Below are 17,832 nucleotides of genomic sequence, written 5' to 3'. Positions count from 1 at the left end.
GGTTACAAAAATATCCACTATTATGTTTCTCAAATATTAAAAGTATAGAAAAACATAAACGTATTTAAAAATCTATCTTCATAGTCTCCCTAAAAAATTAGAAAAAAAATAAAAAATCACGCCAATTCTCCCACCTGAGAACACCTCTTGAAACTCAAATTTTCTGCCTGCAAATACCAGTGTTTGCCTGGTCGCTTCCAGTCCCCGCTCCGCCGCCCCCGGGGCTCAGCTGCCAGGGAAAGTCGCCAAGCCGGACGGGCCGGTTCGCGCTGCCTGTCACCTCCCGGGGGCGGGCCGGAGCGGCCGGGCTCTCCGAGGTCGGTACTGAGCGCCGGGGGCGGGGCGGGGCGGGGGGCCGAGGCGGGCCAGGGCCGCGCGGCCGGGAAGACCGCAGAGCGGGAAATCGGCGGCGAGTCCAGAGGGGGCGCCAGGCAGCCGCGCGGTCCTGCGGGAAGCGGAGCCTCCCGCGCCGCGCGATCCCGGGCGCCTGGAGCGGGCGGAACCCGGGCGGGGCGCGCACGTGTGTGTACGAGTGCGGGGCGGGGGGGGCGGGGGCCCATCCCGCGGCCCGGACTACAAGTTCCAGGGTGCCCAGCGGCGCGCTCGGGGTTTCTGGCCGCGCGGCCCGCCAGCTCGGAGCCGGTCGCTGCTAGCACACACCGCTCGGTCCCAAGCGGATCGGGGCGAGACTCCCAGCACCGTAAATAGAGTCCAAGTGGGCGGGGAACCTCCCCGCGCGCCCGCTCATGTCCCTGCGGAGCCAAGTGTCCGGCCGCCTGGCACAGCTGCGTGCGGCGGAGCAGCTGCTCCGCGTCCCGCGCCCCTGGCCCGGCCCCTCGGCGGGTGCCACGCGGACCCGCAGCGGCGCGTGCGGTTCCCCCGGCGACCCTGGGCGCGGACGGCCCCGGCGCGCGGACCCCAGCGGGAGTTGGGGCTTGGGGGGCGGCGGCGGTGGGGCGGAGAGGAGAGCCGGGGTGCGCACCTGGGCCCCCCTGGCCATGGCGGCGAAGGTGGACCTGAGCACCTCCACCGACTGGAAGGAGGCAAAATGTAAGTGTAAGCAGGAGGGGGGCGCGAGGGGGCGCGGGCGGCTCCACGTGGGCCTTCCCCGGCTGGACAGCACCCCACCAGCAGCCTCTTCCACCCGAGAGACCTGAGGAAGTTAAGGCCTCGGACGCCCTAATGTGGACCCCTCCATTCATGGCCACGCCCCCCGGGTGCTCAGCCCCGCAAGCAACCTCACTCCCTAGAAGGTCCCGGCTCCCTGTCGGGGGTGGTGTGAGGGGGAGGACCTGACCTCGCCCGCAGGGGTCACAGGACACCCCCAGGGATCATCCAGGACCTGCCACCTGACTCCGTCCTACAGGAGGGAAACTGAGCTGATAAGCCAAGGTCACTGAGAGTTTGTGGCTGAGCTGACGTTAGGCTCCTGAAATCCCATGCTTTGTATAGTATGGTTTCTCAGGTGGTGGCATTTTAGACAGAGTGGCAGGAACTGGACTCAGGGGACAGCTCTGGGTCTGGTGCCCCACCTGGTAGGGTCAGACAGCCCCACAGAGTGGCCTCTCTGGGCAGGCCAGTCCCGCCTCCACCCCACCCCTACCCTGAAGGCCTGTCTCCCTGGGCCTGATCATCTGGTGCCCTTTTGCCCTCATCCCTGGCCTCTGGCCACTTGTGAACAGTTTCTGCCCCATTCCTGGGGTATACAGGGCAGAGATGGGGCATTATATCTGTGAGAACAGGGACACTCTGCACCCCCAGGTATCAAGCCATTTCCTCCCACTATGGGACAGGTGGTGAGTCCCAGGGCTGGACTCTGGGCCCCCACACAGAGCAGGAAAGGGAGAGAATCCAGCCTGCAGAGCCACAAATAGTCTGGCTGGCAGCTCAGCCAGCTGCCCCTGCCCTTCAGAGCCTGCTCCCAGAGCTCTTGTAACCTTCCTGGCTTGATCCCTTTCAAAAGCACAGAGGAGGCAGCTCATTGGCTGGGCCCCTGTGGTAGCTTCCCAGTGGCCAATGGGTCTGGGAAGGCTGGCCCCTGGCTGGTGGGGGAAGGTGGGGGTAGAGGGAAGGAGTCCCTCAGAATTAGAGGCAGAGTTCAAGAAGATCTTTACCCCTGTCATGAATTGTGTTCCTTCACTGGGATCTTCAAGCACCGGCTGAAAGCACTTGACGTGGCTAGTGCGCACCCAGGGTGTCTGTCATGCCCTCAGCCCTGGCTCGGAGTGGGGGGCTGGCAGAGATTCGTGGCAGGGGAACTGTCCCCACAGGGAGCCTGCCTCCCCTTCTCTGTCAGGAGCAGCAAGCCAGCTTGGTGGACAGGAGAACTAGGGAGACAAGGGGCCCAGCCACCTGCTCCTGGATCTGTCACTGTTGTAGGATCCAGCTCTGCACCCCCTCCCATTCCTTGGTTCCCCTGAATACTTCTAGGCATTGTGAAGCTGACAGGCCAGGGATTCCCAGGCTACTGTGGTGTGCTTGGAGCTAGGATTTCCATTCATCCATTTTTTAAAAAAGTTTGCTTATTTTGAAGTAATCTGTACACCCAGTGTGGGACTCAGACTCATGACCCTGAGATCAAGAGTCACACAGTCCTCTGCCTGTGTCTCTGCCTCTCGGTCTCTCTGTTTCTCATGAATAAATAAAATCTTAAAAAAAAAAAAAAAGAGTCACACAGTCTTCAGACTAAGCCAGCCATGCGCCCCTCGTTCATCCATTTTTACTGAGCATCTTCTATGTGGTCAGCACTGTTCTGGTGCTGGGTTTCAGCCATGAGTGAGATAGGCAAGGTCCCTGCCCTAGTGGAGCTTCTTCTCTAGGGGAAGGAAACAGTTAAAAATGTGATCAAGCCAGTGGGGCGGTGCCAGTCAAAGGCCAATGCTGGTAAAAAAACAAAACAAAACAAAACAAAACAAAACAAAACAAAACAAAACAAACAAAACCCTAGCCGATGGGGCTGCCTGAGCTCCGGAATCCACTTGGGGGCAGTGTGAGGAGGGTGGCCAGGCCCTGGGAGCCACATCACTGGGTGTGAAGACACCAGCAGGCTTGTCAGGATGGTCTGTGTTTTAGTGATCTATTATTGAATAACAAATTACCCCCAAATTCAATGGCTTAAAACAACAAACATTTATTACTTCTGTCTCTGAGGGTCAGGAACCTGAGAGTAGCTTAGCAAGGTGGTTCTGTTGGGCTTGGTTGGAGCTGGGGTGAGCCATTCCCAGGTGACTCACTCCTGCAAAGTGGCTATTGGTAAAGGCTCAGACCCACCATGGAGGTCTCTCTGCAGGGCTGCTTGAGTGTCCTTACAACATGGCAGCTGGTTTCCCCCAGAGCATGTGCCCCAAGAGAGGGAACATGAAAAGACCAAGCCAGAAGCCACAGTGCCTTTCTGTGACCTAGTTTTTAAAGTCCCACACCATCTCTTCTGCTTTATTCTGGGGTTTAGAATGGAGTCCTGGTGTCTGGTCCACATTCAAAGGGAGGGAAATTAGTCTCTACCTTTGGAAGGGAAGAGGATCAAAGAATTTGGGCCATATTTTTAAAGTCACCACACTGAGGAGCTAGCTACGTTAGCTGGACTCTGCTTCTCTTTTATTTTTTAAAAAGATTTTTATTCATGAGAGGCATAGAGAGAGAAGCAGAGACATGGGTAGAGGGAGAATCAGGTTCCCTGCGGGGAGGCTGTTGAGGAACTCGATTCCAGGACCTCGGGATCATGCCCTGAACCAAAGGCAGGTGCTCCACCACTGAGCCACCCAGGCGTCCCTGGACTCTGCTTCTGATTGGGGACTAAGCTTTGATCCTTGAAGACCTCCATATAATTTTCTTCATTATGTTTGGTTTTCACTTTGAGCTGAGTTATGGTGTACAGTGAAGTTCGCTAAGCATACACACCTTAGGCGTACAGTCAGTATATAATATATTAAAGATTTTATTTATTTATTCATGAGAGACACACACAGAGAGAGAGGCAGAGACACAGGCAGAGGGAGAAGCAGGCTCCATGCAGGGAGCCTGATGTGGACTTGATCCCTGGTCTCCAGGATCATGCCCTGGACTGAAGGTGGCCCTAAACCATTGAGCCACCAGGGCTGCCCCAGTCAGTATATTTTTATTTTTATGTAAATATCCAACTGTGGTCAATAGGTTGCCATCACCCCAGAAGGTTCCTTTGAGCCCCTTTGCAATCAGTACCTCTTACTATTCCTCGGACTTCATACAAACAGAGGCATACAGCTCTGTTTACTTATAGTTGTGTGGTTCATGCACATTACTGGGTATACAGTTTGCTTTTTTTTTTTTTTTTTTTAAAGATTTTATTTATTTGAGAGAGAGCACAAGCAGGGGGAACTGCAGGCAAAAGGAGAAGGAGAGGGCAGCCTGGGTGGCTCAGAGGTTTAGCGCCTCCTTCAACCCAGGGCATGATCCTGGAGTCCCAGGATCGAGTCCCATGTCTGGCTCCTTGCATGGGGCTTGCTTCTCCCGCTGCCTGTGTCTCTGCCTCTCCCTTTCTCTGTCTCATGAATAAATAAATAAAATCTCTTAAAAAAAAAAAAAAAAAAAGAAGGAGAAGGAGAAGCAGGCTCCCCACTGAGCAGGGAGCCTGATGTGGGTCTCCATCCCAAGACCCTGGGATCATTACCTGAGCCTTAGGCAGGTGCCTGACTGACTGAGCCACCCAGGAGACCCCAGTTTGCTCTTTATGGCTGTGTAGTGTTCCACGGTGTGGCCGTACCACATTTTGTGTACTCGTTCTCCTGTTGATGAGCATTTCGTTCTCCACTTTGGGGCTGTTGGGAATAAAGCTGCTCTGATTATTCCTGTACATGTCTTCGATGGACATGTGCTTTCCAAATACCTGTATGTGCTTGGGATGATCCTCTCTTAAAGACTGGTGCACAGTAACCAAACTCACAAGAGCCTGATGTAGGTCAGAAGGTTGATGTGCAGCTCATGGTGGGAAATATGATAGCAGCGGGTCTGGAAAGGGTGTCTAGGCAGGGCCTCCTCTCCCTGTGGAAAAGCCACGCAGAAGCCAAATCATAGTCCTGGTTCACTCAGCAGCATGTGTTCTCAGCTAGGGAGCTGGTTGAAAGATTTTGGAAGCTGATCTCACTGCCCTGGGCAGGCTGGACAAGCTTCCCTGCAAGGGGTGGACTTACCTACCAAGAATCCCCTTCCTTGGGTGATTGCTCAGTCGTTCAGTCTTTATGCACTTTTGACTGCCTGCCCTGGGTGCAGGGTGCCTCAGCTCCTGGCCCAGTGTGTCCTCTGGACACACGGCCAAATTCTGCCTTACTCTGGGCATTTCCTTTCTCCTTCCTAAGGTGACTGGCCACCTCTGTAGACCCATTCTCCCTCTGGGTAAGTAAATACCACCAGTCTGGATCTTCCTAGCTAGGAAGACAGTCAGTCCTTTGGGGAGATCTCCGTGGTATCCGATTTTACCGCCCAGAGGATTATTTCTCTAGTTGCCTTAGTAATGGGGAGCCTCATTATCCCCAGAGGTGGTGCCTATTTATCACAAGACTGTGGAAATAATCATACCCTAAAGGCAGTTGGGCATTGCAGGCATCTAGGGACTATGTCACCACAGGAGGGGTGCCACAGACCCTCCTGACCTTCAGTGGGGGCAGAGCTGCTAAGAAGAGGATGGGCAATTGGTGCCATCAGACATGGGCCAGCCCCAGCACCACTGCTTCCCTGCTCCCTGACCTCAATTTCCACATCTGTGAAATGGGACCAACAGGACCTGATTTGTAGGTTGTGCTAGGATCGCATCAGAAACCATTTTGTACCCGGTGGTATATAAAAAGGGTCCACGGCGTATAAAGTGTCCCCAGTGACCCCCTCTGTTGTCACTGCTTGGGTCTATCTCTCTCTGCACTGGTTTGGCCACAGCAACACTGGGCTTGTGTAAACTTGTCTCCCTCATGGTCTCAAATGCTGGAGCTAATGACCTGCATATTCTGAGCCATGTCTTCTCTCCCTGGTGCTACAAGCTAGAGCTCCAGTGTTCCAGCCTCCCCTTTGCACTGGGCAGAGATGAGGACTAAGTTCATCCCTCTTGGGCTTTCATGCAGAGCGGATGATTTCTTTGATTGGATTCCCGAAACGGGGAAATTTGCAGGCTCACCTGGGAACTGGGGAGTCTTCCCCTACCGGTCTCTTGGGGAAGCAGCCTTGGTATCCCAGCGTGGGCAGAGGCAAGGGGGCCCAGGTGCCACATGCTCTGTCTCCCCATTGCTTGTGCCACAGACTTTGACAAGACCCAGCTCTCAGGGGACATTGAGCCCCGGTGATTAATGCCCATGCCGCTGTGTTCCCAGGGCCCTGCCGTTGTCAGCCCTCTCCACGTGGCCTTCTCCAGAAGAGGAGCCTCCCTCCGTGCCAGCCTGCCCTCACCTTTGTGAACACCATCTAGCAAAGTGCCATAAAGACACTTCTTAAAACACATCATTGAATTCCCATTCACCCACTGCACTTTATGGCTCTGGTGCAGCCTGCTTCCTCCAGCTCAGTTTTCATGCCCGGGAGCCGCTGAGAGCTTCGTCCAGGGTCAGGCCTCCCCATCAAAATTTACTGCAAACATCTTTTACAACACCTGTCTTACTGAGCTGTGAAATTCTCTTGCCTCTCCAAAAAAGAAAGAAAATTAAAACGTATGTTATGCGTCTTTTATAGAAAAATAAAACTTGCTTGTGCTTTAAGTCTGCATCTGTCCTTCTGGCAAAAGGAGGTAGAAAATGTTATAAATGCATGGGGCCTAGCTGACAGATGAAGCCAAGGCAATGAGGATGACCCTTGGTTCCTTGGAGCCAGGGAGAATCATAATTGGCTTCTCCTTTCCCATAAATCAGAGGCCCGGGCAGTGTGTAGTTCCTCAGGGGTCAATCAGGCTGCAGCCTCACTCTGGAGACGAGGACAAGGTGCCCCACATGCTAGCTTCAGGAGGTGTGTGGCTGGCGATCATGAACTGGAAGGGACAGGCTGACAGATGTCTCCAAGGTCAGCGCCTAGTTGGCTGGTGGCAGAGCCAGGAGTCCTGGCTATCTTCCTTCTCTGGAAAGTGGAGCCATCTTTTGGGCTTTGCTGGAGAGAGGGGTCTGTGCAGGCTGTGGGTCCCTCAGACCAGCTCTCGGATGCTGGGCAGGACAGCACAGGAGAGAGCCTTGGGTAGGGTCCCCTCCTGGCTTGCCTGTGGCCACAGCATACCTGTTGCTTCTGGAAAGCAAGGTGGTGGCATCTGCTAGGGGACCCTAGCCATTTCCAGGCTCCCCAGACTCATCCCGTGGGGTGCCTGGGGCTTACCCAGCCAGAGGAACTCAGTACACAGGAGCCCTGTAGAATTGGCCTGTGTGCTGGCTGACGTCCCCGCAGCACCTCGGCAGGCATGTTCACTTCCCGGCCCTGGGTTCATCTGGCTGGGAGGACCCACACCTGGGTGTGCCAGGGCCTCTTAGGGGACCTACCTCTGGTCTCAACTGTGCAGGATGACAAATATGGGCACCTGTATTCAATTCAAAAAGCTCCTCTACCTACTTATGCCTCCAACTTGGAATAGAAAGCCCTCTCCCCAGTTGGTCTTGTTTCACTTTGCACTCGGGGTCTCCGCTCACTCGCAGGAAGGACTGCGTATCTGCTGTGTGTCTTGCCCTTTGCAGCGTCTGGGTATTCTGACAGTCCCTTCACCCCAGGACCTAGGCAGGTGAGCCTGCCTAGTCCCTTAACTAGAGATGAGGAAACTGAGGCACAGAGTGACCTGCCCATGAACGTGATGTCAGGAGCTCATAAGCCCAAACCTAGTGGGACCAAGGAGCAAGAGGAATCAAAACCATAGTAGCGGCCTGGACCAGCACATTCCTTCCAGAGTCTCTGTTCCTCAGATGGGAGACTAGCTGAGGGGAGGGGACTGCCACAGCCTGGCCTTTGCTCTCTCTTTTTTTTTTTTTTTAAATTAATTAATTTATTTATGATAGGCACACAGTGAGAGAGAGAGAGGCAGAGACACAGGCAGAGGGAGAGGCAGGCTCCATGCACTGGGAGCCCGACGTGGGATTCGATCCTGGGTCTCCAGGATCGCGCCCTGGGCCAAAGGCAGGCGCCAAACCGCTGTGCCACCCAGGGATCCCTGGCCTTTGCTCTCTGGTCCAGCCCTTCTAGATTTCTATCCATTTCCTCACCCACTCACCCAAATGCTCTCTCCTGCCTCAGAGCTTTTTCATATATTGTCTTCTCCACCTGGACGACTCTGTTCTCTTAGCAAATATGCACTCAACATTCAGGTCTCGGCTCATTTATCGATTCCTCCCACAGATGCCCATGGACGCTTACACATGCCATGCACTGTGCCAGATGGTGGGAATCCAGCATAAATACCACAGATCCCCAAGTGGCCAAGGTCAAGTACGGGAATAAAGCATAGCCAGTAGGGGAGGGGCTGCTCTGTGGAGTGGGGAAGGCAGCTGGGAGGGGCATATAAAGGAAGGTCAGGCTGAGGGCAGGCAGGTACAAAGGCCCTGAGGCAGGAGACAGTCTGGTGGTGGGAGGAACCGAAAGGTAATTGATCTGCATGGACTGCAGAGGTGTGGGAGGCAGAATGTAGTGTTGTGGGCAGGTGCAGTAGAGGAGGTTAGGGGGGAGAGGCAGGGCTGTCACGTGGGCCTTGGTAAGGACTTGGACTTTGAACTGAGCTTTAAATAGAATTCTGTGTCTAAGATTCCTGGCTTGCTGTGTGAGGAACAGATGATTAGATGGACTGGGGAGTCCACCAGGAGTAGAGGACTTTGGGTGGTGCTAGGGAGCAATGATAGTGGCTTGGCCCCTGGCAGGGGTGAGCAGAGGGCTTGGCTTTGGGGGTATTGTGGGGATAAATCTAACAGCCTGCAGATGGATGGACCAGGGGACTAAGAGAAAGGACCCCTCCCCCACCCCTACCCCCACTCTTATGGGGTCCTAGAAGAGTCTGGGGCTGTTCATTGAGAAGGGGAAGCATGAAGGAGAGAAAACCATGTTTGGGAGGAAGGAGTCAGAAGTTCAGATTTGCACACGAGGAGTTTGAGGATGAGGGTAGGCCATGGACCTTGGGGATCTGATGCTTGATGCTCAGCAGAGAGCTGAGGAGCTGGAGGTGTAGCCCCAGACTGGACCGTGAGCTGAAAGAAGGTTTGGAATGTGTAAGGATATAGACTAAGGAAAAGGAGAGGCATCAAGGAGACAGGGGGACCCATGAGTGGGGTGGGATCCAGGAGAGGTTGGGTCCTGGGGGGGAAGTCGGGGTGGGGGGTGCTGAGTGCACAAGAGAGGACAGAAGGGCCCACCTTGGGGTCATGGGGCCCATGTGGTGTCTCTGACTGGCCTTGTACAGAGGTGGGGCAAGACTGGGGAGGGCTTAGGGGAGCACAGGAGGGAGGAAGTGGGGGCAGTGGAGGAGGAAGACAGAGATGAGGCCACAGCTGCAGGGCATGGAGTGAATGGTTCAGGAAGGCCTTATGACCTTGAGACAGGAGGGGACTCGAGAGGGTGTTTGAGGGCAGATAAGACAGTCCAGTGGAGGAGCTGTAGGAGTGAGTCCTCTAGGTGAGCCAGCAGCCTGTGCTGAGGGACGGAAGGCCAGTGGGGGATGGAGGGCCAGTGGGGGACGGTGGGGGGTGGCGGTGGGCGGGTGGGGGGCAGTTTCCCAGCTGGCAGGAGAGGCAGCATCCCAGCTGGAGGAGATCAGGAATGTAGAGGGAGCCTTCTGTTTGGTGATGCAATTTTCTCCAGCCATTTGCAGCCCCTGGGGCAGATGAGAGAGAAGTTACCGTCCCTCCTCCAGGAAGCTGTCCTGGCCTCCTGTCTGCTTGCTCTGGCCCTAGGATTTCACCTTGCCTCCCACCTCCAGGATTGGTGCCTCGTGGGTGCTCAGTAGATACTTAGGAACTGACTGCTCTGCGCTCAGACGGCAGGGGAGAGGCAGAGGCTGGAAGGAGCCTGGCCTCCCCTCCCTGTTTGGTCTTTGCTCAGTGGTACTGTCCACCAGCGGCCGAGTGCTTTGCTATGTATCCAGCTAAGCTTGTTCTGCTTCTCCTTTAGAGCAGGAGGGAGCTTTCTTTACCCCCACTTTGCAGAAAAGGATAGGTAGCCAAGACTTGGAGAAGCACTTCAGCTCTTTTTTTTTTTTTAATTTTTTATTTATTTATGATAGTCACAGAGAGAGAGAGAGAGAGAGGCAGAGACATAGGCAGAGGGAGAAGCAGGCTCCATGCTCTGGGAGCCCGACGTGGGAATCGATCCAGGTCTCCAGGATCGTGCCCTGGGCCAAAGGCAGGCGCTAAACCTCTGTGCCACCCAGGGATCCCACTTCAGCTCTTTCCAAAGACCAATACCCTCCCCCAACACACAGAAAAAGGAGTGGTTAAGTGGGAGCCTGTGGCCTGTTACTTAGCTTGTGCATGGGGTCGTGTGTCCAATGGGGAGGGTAGGCTTTTGAAGGGGGGAGAAGGGAGATGGGCTGTGAGCATCAGGACACACTAGTGACAGAGGGGACCATCCACACTGGGGACCATCCACAGTGTGATATCCTAGCCTCTTAGAATGAAAATGCCACTGCTGAGAGTTGGGGGAATAGTTAATCTATATCTGGTGAAAACATTTTTTAAAGTTCTTTATTTGGGATACCTGGGTGGCTCAGCCGTTGAGTGTCTGCCTTTGGCTCAGTTCGTGATCCCGGGGTCCTGGGATTGAATCCCACATTGGCTCCCTGTGTGGAGGCTGTTTCTCCCTCTGCCTGTGTCTCTGCCTCTCTGTGTGTCTCTCATGAATGAATAAAATCTTTTAAAAATTATTTATTTATTATAATTTTTAAAGATTTTATTTATTTGAGAAAGAGCATGAACAGAGGAGGGGAGGAGCAAGACTCCCTGGTGAGCAGGGAGCCCAATGTGGGGCTCAATCCCAGGACCCCAGAATAATGACCCGAGCTGAAGGCAGGCACTTAACCAACTGAGCCACCCCAAAATTTATTTATTTATTTTTAATGGAAGTATAGCTGGCATACAATATTCGTTTTAGATGTACGATGTAGCGATTTGACATTTGTATATGTTACAAGCATAGTCACCATCTGTCACCACCTGTTGGTATTACAATATTATTGACTGTATTCCCTATGCAGTACTTCTCATACCTTATTAAAGGATGTGTCCCTTAGTCCCCTGCACCTATTTTCCCCTCCCCACCCCCCTTTGCTCTCTGGCAACTACCAATGTGTTCTCTGAACTTATGAGGCTGTTTTTGTTTTGTTTTTTAGATTCTACATGTAAGTAAGCTCATGTGGCTTTTGTCGTTTTCTATCTGACTTATTTCACTTCGCATAACATTTTCTAGCTTCATCCACGTTGTGGCAAATGGCAAAGTTTCATTCTTCTTTATGGCTGAGTAATATTTCATTGTGTGTATCTCCCACCTCTTCTTTTTTTTTTTTTAATTTTTATTTATTTATGATAGTCACAGAGAGAGAAAGAGAGAGAGGCAGAGACACAGGCAGAGGGAGAAGCAGGCTCCATGCACCGGGAGCCCGATGTGGGATTCGATCCTGGGTCTCCAGGATCGTGCTCTGGGCCAAAGGCAGGCACCAAACCGCTGTGCCACCCAGGGATCCCCTCTCCCACCTCTTCTTTATCCATTCATCTATTGATGGCCTCTTTGGTTGCTTCCATATCTTAGCGATTGGAAATAACACTTTAGTGAACATAGGAGTGCATGTATCTTTTTGAATTAGTATTAGTATTAGTATCTTTTTGAATTTTGAATTAGTGCTTTCATTTTCTTTGGGTAAATACTCAGAAGTGGAATTACTGGATCATATGGCTGGCCTTCCTTCCTTCCTTCCTTCCTTCCTTCCTTCCTTCCTTCCTTCCTCTTTCTTTCTCTCTTTCATCTCTACACTCAATGTGGGGCTTGAACTCACAACCCTGAGATGAAGAGTCAAATGCTCCACTCACTGAGCCAGCCAGGTGTCCCTGGTATTTCTATTTTTAACTTTTTGAGGACCCGCCATATTGTTTTTCACAGGGGCAGCACCGATGTACATCCCCACCAGCAGTGCACAAAGTTCCCTTTTCTCCACATTCTATTTCTTGTCTTTTTTATTTTAGCCACTCTGACAGGTGTGAGTGGTAGCTCATTGTGGCTTTGATTTGCATTTCCCTCATGATGAGTGCTGTCGAGTATCTTTTCATGTGCCTGTTGGCCATCTTCTTTGAAAATTGTCTATTCAGATCCTCGCCCATTTTTTAAAGATTTTATTTATTTATTCATGAAGGACACAGCGAGAGGCAGAGACATAGGCAGAGGGAGAAGCAGGCTCCCTGCAGGGAGCCTGATGTGGGACTGGATCCCAGGACCCCAGGATCACGACCTGAGCCAAAGGCGAACGCTCAACTACTAAGCCACCCAGGTGTGCCCCCCCCACCCCGCCCAGTTTTTTTTTTTTCCACCCAGTTTTTAATTGGTTTGTTTGTTTCGGTGGTATTGAGTTGTATGAATTTGGTGAAAGCATTACTTTTTTAAAATTTTTATTCTTGTAGAAGAGCTAACTCTTCTTTTTAAAAAGATTTTTAGGGCAGCCCAGGTGTCTCAGCAGTTTGGTGCCGCCTTCAGCCCAGGGTGTGATGGAGACCCGGGATCGAGTCCCGTGTTGGGCTTCCTGCATGGAGCCTGCTTCTCCCTCTGCCTGTGTCTCTGCCTCTCTCTCTCTCTGTGTCTCTCATGAATAACTCTTTAAAAAAAAATAAAAATAAAAAGATTTTAAAAAATTCATTTGAGAAAGAGTGAGTGAGTGCACAAGTGGGGAGGAAGGGCAGAAGGAGGAGAAGCAGACTCCCCACTGAGCAGGGAGCCTGATGTGGGGCTGGATTCCAGGACCCTGAAACCATGACCTGAGCTGAAGGCAGACATTTAACCAACTGAGGCACCCAGGTGCCCCATTTATTTTTATTTTAAAAATATTTTATTTATTTATTTGAGAGAGAGCATAGAGGGAGAGGGAAAAGCAGACTCCCCACTCAGCAGGAAGCCTGACTTGGGGCTTCATCCCAGGACCCCAAGATCATGATCTAAGCCAAAAGCAGATGCTTAACTGACTGAGCCACCCAGGTGCCCCCGTGAAAGCATTTTTAATCTGCTTCAGGTGCCCCTGGGATGACGTGAGTTCTTAACAGATTTGGTGGCTCCACGATGGCCCCATCTCCTCACAGTGTCTCTCCCCCTGTGCCTGCCTTCTGCCCCACACCCTGAATTTCACTCACCCAGGACCTCTAACATACTGTTCATGTGGTGAAACGCCCTTGCCTACGCTGCCTACCTCCCATTTCTCTCTTAAGCTCCTGGATGGGCGTTCTTGCTCCCTCCTCTCCCACCCCCTGAACGTCCTCGGAGCTTGGATGGCTGGCTTGGTTGTGGAACACCTGCTCAGGCAGTGTCTCCTGTGGTGGATTGTAGGTTCCCAAGGGCTCCTACGTCCTTGTACCATATGCAGGACTTGCACATTGTGGGCGTGTGTGGGAAAGAGTGGGAAGTGGCTGCCAGAAAGTGTAGTTCTGGCTCAAGCCACAGTTGAAGCAGATTTGGGGGGCGCTAGCAGCCTTTTATGATCATCCCAGCCATTTTTTTTTTATTTTTTTAAATTTTTAAAAATTTATTTACAATAGTCACACACAGAGAGAGAGAGAGAGAGAGAGAGGCAGAGACACAGGCAGAGGGAGAAGCAGGCTCCATGCCCTGGGAGCCCGATGTGGGATTCGATCCCGGGTCTCCAGGATCGCACCCTGGGCCAAAGGCAGGCGCCAAACCGCTGCGCCACCCAGGGATCCCGATCATCCCAGCCATAATACTGAGCTGGACCATGAGCTGGGCCCTTTCCCTGCTCCTCATACATCCTTGAGGGACAGAGGCTTTGGATGGTTGACTTCTGCAGGGCAAAAGGCATGTGTGGACAACCCACCTGTCTCTTGAACACCTGCTCTTTGAGGTCTTTTCCATAGAAGGCTCCAGGAGGCAAGCCCTGCCTCTCCTCTCACCTTCCCTAATTGCCCCCCCCCACCTCTGCACATTTTCTGGTGCTTTTTGAGTTCCTTGAGTGTGACCTTTGCTGTTTGTTGCCCACCCCCCAATTAGTGGTCAGTGAGGGCCGCTCCATCTGGGGAGCATGTAGTCCAGGGGAGCAAGGCCTGGCTGGGAGCCTGGGCGCCTGGGCGCCTGGTGGCCTCGGGCCGGCAGAGGGAGCCCACGAGCCAGGAACCTGGACCACTGTGCTCCTGGGAAGCCCTGAGAGGGGGTTCCGCGCTCCTCCTGGGCCTGGTTCCACCCAAAGGGAAAACCAGGCCCAGGGAGCAGAGCCAGAGCAGGGAAACCAGGCTGGGTGGACCCAGAGCCTGTGAACAGAAGGGGGCCTGGCTCCCCACTCACCAGCTGTGTGACCAGGTGTGGCTTCCTAGGGATCTCCATTTCCTCATCTGTAGGATGGGGACAATCCTAGGGGCTTGCTCCCTCGGTGCACACTGGAAGAAGCCAGTGGACATCGTCTGTGGGGAGCTCTCTGCCCTGCTGGGGGTGGAGGTGCTGTGAACAGGGATCTAGTTGGTTCCTTGGCTCTTTGAGGATGTTTGCCTTGTACCCTGTGTCCTGCTGCCTACAAATAACCATGGTGATAATATACCCTATTGAGGATGTAACTGAGAATATAGCTCGTCCAGTGCCACAACCTGCTCTCCTTACGTGCATCCAATATGCTTGAAATTATTCTGCAAGGGGCCTCCTAATTAATCCCCATTCTATACATGAAGAAATCAGGGAGCCAGAGGTGTGGACACAGCCGGAATGTGGCAGAGTGGGATTCTGAACTCAGGTCTGCGGTAGCTGGGAGAGGCCCCCTCTCTCCCTGGGCCTCAGGTCCCCTCCAGAACAAAAAGGGCAGGGCAGGATGGACAGGATGGTCTAGGGACCTCCTGGTTCTCACCTCCTCGTGTGCCTGCGGGAAGGGTGGATGAATAGGGCTGGTTTGCATCCTTGGATGAGGTGAGCATTGTGGTGAGGAGGGGAGAGGTACAGAGGGTGGGGGAAGCCCCTGGACCGCTCTTCTCTCTGCTTGCCTTGACGCTCCTACCTGCCTGCCCCATCCTGCCCCTGTAGCCTTTCTGAAGGGCCTGACTGACAAGCAACGGGAGGAACATTACTTCTGCAGGGACTTCATCAGGCTGAAGAAGATCCCGACGTGGAAGGAGATGGCGAAAGGTAAGCCCCGCACCAGGCAGGTGCAGCTGGCGATGTGGTGGGTGGCCTCTTCAAATCCGGACCCATGTCTTGGTGGCATTGTACCGGCTGTGCCGAGAATGGCAGCAGCATTCACTGGGTGCTTGCTGGGGGGAGGGGGGCTTTAACTATAAACATGGTCTGAAAAGGGTTCAGTTTTTATCACCATTGTACTTTGGGGAAACTGAGCTCCGGAGTCATGACCACACAGTTGCCGGGAGCTGGGATTTGAAGCCGTGGTCCAGTGGCCTGCAGTGGGGCAGTCAGTGAATGTCCAGGCCCTGCGAACTCCAGGCCTGGCAACCCATCACGCAGGGCAAGTCACTCAACCTGCCTAGGCCTCAGTTTCCACATCTGTAAAATGGGAATGGATGACATTAATGCTGTACCTGTGTTTAACCTTGAGAAGATTCAAGGCGACCATGTGTATGCTTCGCAGGAGAGGTGCTTGATCATTGTGGATGGCCGGTACAGCTCATAAGTCACCTGCCTCTGGAGGTGGTGGGGGGTTGCTGGAGGCACTGGTGGGTCACCTGAGTGAGGGCCTCTCTCTGACCTCGGCCCCTCGGCCTCTGCTTATCCAGGGGCGACTGCAAAGGTGGAGGAGCCAAAGTACAAGAAGGATAAGCAGCTCAACGAGAAGATCTCCCTGTTTCGAGGCGACATCACTAAGCTGGAGGTGGACGCCATTGTCAATGCTGGTGAGTGGGGGCTTCTGGCTGGCCCGAGCCAGGGACCTGGGTGGCCGCCTTGTCCCCTTTGCTCCAGTCTGCTGTGGCAGGCATGGGTGGACACCACCTGGCTCCAGTGAGACTCGGGTGGCTGGATGAGGATGGCTTGCTGGCGCCACGGAAACCCAGTGTGTCGGCGGCCCGGACTCCTTTCCCTTGAAACCCTGACCTGCTGTGTCGGGGGCACCTTGGCCGAGCTGCCTTGCAGCTCTGAGAACCATTAGCAGCCGGGAAGAGAGAAGGCTTGGCTGGAATTGCGCCGGGCTGCCCTGCCAGGAAGGCGGAGGCCAGAACAGGGTGGTCTGACCTCAGGGGCTGCAGACGCCCGACCACGGCTTTCCTACCTGCCGAGCCCCCTTCCTACCTGCAGCAGGTGATGGAAGCTTGTCAGGGGAAAGGTGGGGGCAGAGGCCCTTGTGCTGCGTGCTCAGCTTCCTGCTGTGGCTCTAGCTGGCTTGGCAGGTTATTGTGATGAGTGGAGGAGCCTCCTGGTTCTCTCCCCTCCTGGGGGTAGAGGGCAGGAGGGTGGTTGGTGTCCTCCTGGGCTATGGTTGTCTGGCGGAGGTCAGGAGGGGGGTTTGAACTTTAATTCATATGTAAAGTTTCAAGGGACACTCAAGTCTGCCTGGTACACAGGTGGTCTCAGGTGGTTCATGGGACAAGAACCCATGGTGGGGCAGAATCCCAGCCTGGATTCGCCTGTTTACCAAGCTTCACTGGGAGGAAGCTTGGTTTGGACACACGGGCAGAGCCTCTTTTCCTGGGTCCTAGGAAACCTCAGTGCACTGCCACTTCCTCACCACAGCGGTCTCAGGCACCCGCCCCACCCTGGAACATCTCAGATCTCCTCCACCTTGCCCTTGGGCTTGCGGCCATCATGTCTGACCCCACTTTCTGGCCAGGGAGTGGTGTCCCTGAGTGCCCCTGGGATGTGGCTGCTGATACTCTTATTGATAAGGGGCTGGACTCTTGGGACCTGGGAAGACGTAGCCACTCGGCTCGCCCCAGGCCTGCTTGTTGGGGTTTGGGTTGCGTTTCTGGCCATGGCATTGCTCTACATGTCTCTCTGCCTGTTTTTGTAGTCACACAGGAGTCCCTGTTCCCCTACATTGTCTGTCTCAGTGCACAGGTGACCAGTGACACAAAGGCAGGAGTTCCAACTGAGGGCAGAGGGAGCTTGGTCCCCTTTGGGTTTCTGCTGGTGTGTCTGCTGTGTTTCTCTCGGGGCCACTAGGACAGGGGGTGCCAGCAGACCTGTGAGTCCATCTGGGGAGATATGGGGTTAAGACAAGTCATGCTGGGTTGGCAGATGTCATGGTGGCCTGGAATAGAAGAGCCTTCTTGCTGCCTGAGCCCAGGAGGGGCTGGTCTGGGTGGAAGGAGTAAGCCTTGGAGCCATGGCTGAGGGTTCTGTCCTGCATGTCTGTGGGGCTGCTCTGCTGCGTGCCTGTGGCCTGTGGTCAGTCATGGGCAACGGTATGAGAGGATCCCTGGCATACTTTCCTTGATGAGCTACAAAGTGGCCCGAGGGAAAAGTGGGGCATCTTATCAGCTCCTTCCCAGCTGGATTGGTAGCTGACAGGTGAGGAGGGAGGTGCCGAGACTAAGGTAGGGTGTTGGTGGGATGCAGCAGGAGCAGGGCGGGGGCTCAGGAGGCTGCGTGTGGGGCTGTGGGTGTGATCCATGGCTTTTCTGAAGTGTCTCCGCACTTGGCCAGATTCCTGAGTACAGCGGCTGTCAGCCCCTCTCACTCTCAGAAGAGCACTTTGGTCCTGGTTGCGTTCAACGGCATGAGGTTGGGGGTGGG

At 53.9% G+C, this 17,832-nt stretch overlaps 1 protein-coding gene across 1 annotated transcript in view; it reads left to right on the top strand.

Moving 5' to 3' along the window:
• Positions 1 to 604: 604 nt before the first annotated feature.
• MACROD1 (mono-ADP ribosylhydrolase 1) overlaps positions 605 to 17,832 on the top strand; it is a 152,746-nt gene continuing 135,518 nt past the window's right edge. The window contains 5 exon segments of the mRNA XM_026004588.2: positions 605 to 875; positions 877 to 960; positions 963 to 1,050; positions 15,175 to 15,276; positions 15,879 to 15,995. Coding sequence (XP_025860373.2) covers positions 747 to 875; positions 877 to 960; positions 963 to 1,050; positions 15,175 to 15,276; positions 15,879 to 15,995 — 520 coding nt within the window. The 5' untranslated portion in view covers positions 605 to 746.

Source organism: Vulpes vulpes, chromosome 5, assembly GCF_048418805.1.
Source record: "Vulpes vulpes isolate BD-2025 chromosome 5, VulVul3, whole genome shotgun sequence".
Lineage (NCBI taxonomy): Eukaryota > Metazoa > Chordata > Mammalia > Carnivora > Canidae > Vulpes > Vulpes vulpes.
The sequence above is the reverse complement of the archived record's forward strand: the minus strand, read 5'-3'. Positions and strand labels throughout refer to the sequence as shown.